We start from the raw sequence: 4,673 nt of genomic DNA on the forward strand, positions 1-4,673 counted from the left end.
ATTTAGGCCATGACAGGTCATTTCAACCCAGAGGAGAATTTCTCAGTACATTAAATTCCAGTGAAATATATTTATGTTTGTGGTTGTAATGTGACAAAATATGGAAAAGTTCAAGGGGTATGAATACTTTTGCAAACCACTGTACATACACAAAATCCTCTCCCACACCCGATTGGCTACATGGCTATGTATACATCAGACAGGCTTCCAGATAAGACAAACTATTAATATGTGTCTGGCCATGTTTGGTGTAAATATTTTTCTGTGTCCTACAGGTCCTGTGGTGAATGATGGTGGTCTGAGCTGGCTGAGAAAAAGTTATCAGAGGATGAAGGAGCAGGCCGAGAGAGAGCAGCGCAGCCTCAGCGAGGTTGTAGCAGCAAGATACGGGGTAGGTACTGGATGCACTCACACGTTCACATGCTCACTTCAGCACAAAAACATGAAAACAAAAACATCACTTTATACAATTCAAAGTTCAAACATGTTAGACTGAGAAAACAATACTCCAAGTTAAGAAAATTGACATGGCTACTTTTAAAAAGATAAAAATTGAGGGGGAAGATAGTTTTTCTTTCATCGTATGAAGTTAAATAGTTATTAAACACTCATTCACACTGGAGATTGTTAAAATTGGAAACATGAGTTATCTTTACAAAATGAACCACTAAAGCATTTGAGCAATCATACCCACTAAAATCTGAACTGAAAACACAAAAGAAATGATCTCAGAACTTGTTTCCTGACACACTGTCACTCAGTGAGCTTCCAGGTTTTATCACTACATACTTCTGTGTCTCTTTACAGTCAATGGATGAATTTCAGAAGAGACTTGCGGATGCTGAGGAAGCAGTTTATGGTCGGAGTAGAGGAGACAGAGAGCATTCAAGGAAACGAGACGAAGAGGGCAGGGAGAGATGGAGGGGTAGAGATGAGGATTGGCAAGGTCGAGAACGGTGGAGGAAAGATGAAAGAGACCCCTCGCCTCGAGACGCTGAGAGGTACTCAGGAGTGGAGAAGGAGCGGCATCGCAGAAGAGAGGAGTATAGAGACAGAGACAGGTACAGAGAAAAAGACAGAAACAGGGACAGAGAGAGGGATGGAGGAAAAGATGGTGAAAATGAAAGGAACAGAGAGCAAGAAAGGGATCGGTACAGGGATAAAGACAAGGAAAAAGATAAGTTCAGTGCAGCAGCATCCTCGTCTTCTGGACAGAGCTGGAGTCAACAGTCCCGCTCCCTCGGCTCACTGAAAGGCCGTTTCCTCAAACCCTCAGATGACGATGACAGCTCTGCAGGTGGGTTCACCTCAGTGAAATACAACTTTATTATTTTGAATAGTTTTTATATTGTCTCTTTAATATTTGATAAAGAACAATAATTATATACAACATTATCTGCTCAGTTATATTTATACGACAAATAAGGCAAAAATAACCACCCATCTTTAAAAGTACCATTTGTTTTGCACTTGGTTTCTGTGTAGCGCCTCAGCGTCCTGCTCCAGCTCAGCCGTCCACAAGATTCCTGAAACCCAGCTCTGATGACGAGGACCCAGCCCTGAAGAGAAGTAGCAATCAAGCCTGGAAGAAAGGCAGCATTTCTGCCCATGAGCTCGACCGCTCAGAGAAAGTGTCAGAGGAAAGGCAGAGATCGGCAGAGCCTACTGTAACTGCTCCTCAAGAAGCTGCACCATCGAGGTTCGAAACGTTTCATTTTGTTGCCTGTGTTTGAAAAAACTAATAATTTGCCTGCACACATTAGCTCAACACCAAACAGTTTCTTTCCTTAATTCCTTCTGTCCTTCCCTCCCTTCTCCTATTTTTAACACTGATTCATAAGAATACAACAAAACCTTAAACATGTCTTTGTTTTTATGGTTACGTTTATTAAATCAAAGGCACATTTAAAAGAAGAAGTAGTAAAGTACTAATAAAACACCAATAATTAGGCACTAATTTACATGTGTTTTTATGCTGCATCAGGTTGAACTGTTGTCAGCCAGATGTCAGAGTACCACTGTTCGGTAAAACCTTCTGTGTTTTGCCTCATTAGGCTAAGTTGTTTGGGTGAAGTGGCAATCGGAGCCCCTGCAGCATGAAATGAGCCCACCGCGTGGTAGCAGATGGAAATGATGCTATGAGCAGTTTAATCGCCTAGAACAATGCTTTTTCAGGTTGCAGTAGCGATCCTCGCAGACAAGTCTGTGAGGATCACCGGAAGGGGCGCAATGACTCAAACAGATCATAGCAGATAAACATACTGTAGATGGCACGCTGAGGCAGACAACTACACAATTAAACCTGAGAAAATCAGTTTTTTATTAGAAGATGGAGGACGGTTAGAGGAAAAACCGAAGTATTATAACGTGTAAAATTCAGTTGTTTTTATTTTAAAATTTGTACTTTTGTGTTTCATTTACAAATAATATCCGATTTGCAGTAACTGTTATGTTTCGGTGCACTTTTTTTTTCCTTTAAATGTGTTTAACCAGGACTGAGATTGAAAGTGAGACAGAGGAGGAGGAAGAGGATATTCCATTGCTGTCTGAAGAGGAGATGAACAAACTAGGGTCGAAGCTGATAAAGGCAGAGATGATGGGAAATACKGTGAGTTTATGATTAAATGCTGCTGCTATTCTACACAAGGCTGAAACATTTATGGTCCAAGTTATTTTTTTGTTGCCTAAAATGAACAACTTTAAATTTAGACAAGTTGTGCCCTGACCCTTGGAGGTGTTCAAAATATTTGTCTGTATTTTTTATTATTTTTTATTTTTTAGTATTTTTAGATCGACATTCTGGGACTTTTTCTGGGATTTTGTTCAGAAATCAGCTTCTTACATAACTTACATTACCTGAATAGACACTAAAGATAGGACTTCCTTTAAAAAGCAGCACATATCTAAGTGCAGTTTATTAAAGACTAAAACTCAATACAGCAGCATTCTTGTTGCAGTGTAAGAAAACCGGATATGAACCAGTCACAGTATTATTACCAATATAAGTCTAAAAGATGTCTTAGTATATTTAATTTAATTCACAGATAACCAAAGCAGGTTTTTATTGTTCTGTCAGTGGAAATATATTTTATTGTCTGAAAGCTTTAAAGCACTTTTTTCCTTCCATTCAGATTTCAGCTTTTCTCAGCTTGAGATGGCCTTTATGTACCAGCCATTATTTATTTTTTTCCTTCATCAGCCCTATGGTTTATTATGTTAGATTGTTTACAGACTTTACAATGTCAAACCCTTGTCTAATGTCTAATTAAATCCGCTCTGAACTGAGGTTATTTCTGCCTGACACATAGGGTTACAGGTGATCATACTGAACTGATCTGAGTCTTTGGATATATCTTTGTGTTTTTCAGGCCATGGCAGAGAAACTGAAATCTCAGCTGGAGGCAGCTCAGAAAGCCAAAGAGAACCACTCTGCGAAAATTAAGAAGCATGAAACGGGTCGATCAGATAAGGTTTGCGTGCTGTATGTCAGCTATCTTATTTTCTGTCTTTGTTTTTAAACCAGTGTAGTTTCAGGCTTAGTGTCTGAGAAGAAGCAGTGTTTTGTGATTCAACAGTGACTCTGACTCTCAGATGCCACACACTTCACTGGTCCTGAGCACAAATCATCCCAAGTCAGAGACTTGAGATGAGGGTATGATTACCAGACAGATTAACTCGATTGATGGATAGAGCTTCATCAGAGCTAAACAACAAAAGAAATCTGAAGCTTCTATTTTGAAGAGTTTCTGAGTTATAAGCATTTTTTGCATGTCCTGAAAGGAGCCCCCTCCTCAAATATGGGGTGTATCGTAAAACTGTTGGCTGGCGCAGTGTAGGTCAGACTCATCTACAGCCGTGCCAAATGATTGGTGCAGCTGTTTTTGTGCTACAGTTGACCAAAAATCTCCGGAGGGAAAAAAAACAATACGAAAACAACATGACTCCAGCTCACACTTCGCGTGCGAGGGTCATAATAATAAAAACCAAATTAATGTAATTTGAATCTAAAATGAGTTATCGTGCATCCCTTAAAAGGATGGATTGGTTAGGAGCTGTAGTCATTTTAGGGACCAAAGCCTGGTCCTAATACAGCAGAACATTCTTTTTGAGTAAAGTTTAGCCCTAAGCTGTGAACTAAGTTTAGGTTAGGGTTACTGCAGCTTTAGGATCAGGATCAGAGTTAGGCTATACATAGCACAGCTGCAGTAGTGTGCCAGGCAGGGTTACCAGATGGGACAAGGTAAATTGCTGTACTGTCCCGTTAAGATTATTGTATTTCGACCCAAACTGTCATGCCTGCTGAGTGATAGTATTGTAAGGTATGGTTTGGTGTGAGGTGTTACCAAAATGTTCCACTTTAAGACCTGGTTTCAAAAAGTACTGGTGTCACACACTCTGATCACCAGGGACGTGTAAACAATCGAACTAAAAATGTTTTGGTTTCACTGAAAATCAGCTCTGTGTAAACAGGGCCTGATTGTGCTCAAAGTGCTGTTTCAACCAGGTTTACTAAAAAGTATAAATCCAATACTGAGGCACACACAAACCCAGGTCACCTTCATATTTTTATATAGACAGATAACCTCTAAACAGGCTCTGATATAAATGCAAGTGCACAAAGTAATGATAGATGCAACACACACACACACACACACACACACACACACACACAC

General features: G+C 39.9%; 1 protein-coding gene across 1 annotated transcript in view; it reads left to right on the top strand.

The window, feature by feature from the left end:
* cwf19l2 (CWF19 like cell cycle control factor 2) overlaps positions 1-4,673 on the top strand; it is a 22,820-nt gene that overhangs the window by 7,495 nt on the left and 10,652 nt on the right. Inside the window, exons 7-11 of the mRNA XM_014014047.1 lie at positions 276-391; positions 808-1,297; positions 1,486-1,699; positions 2,494-2,608; positions 3,369-3,470. Of these exons, the coding sequence (XP_013869501.1) occupies positions 276-391; positions 808-1,297; positions 1,486-1,699; positions 2,494-2,608; positions 3,369-3,470 (1,037 nt within the window). The remainder of the gene's footprint in view (positions 1-275; positions 392-807; positions 1,298-1,485; positions 1,700-2,493; positions 2,609-3,368; positions 3,471-4,673) is intronic.

This window comes from Austrofundulus limnaeus, unplaced genomic scaffold (genome assembly GCF_001266775.1).
Source record: "Austrofundulus limnaeus strain Quisiro unplaced genomic scaffold, Austrofundulus_limnaeus-1.0 Scaffold109, whole genome shotgun sequence".
Taxonomy (NCBI): Eukaryota; Metazoa; Chordata; class Actinopteri; order Cyprinodontiformes; family Rivulidae; genus Austrofundulus; species Austrofundulus limnaeus.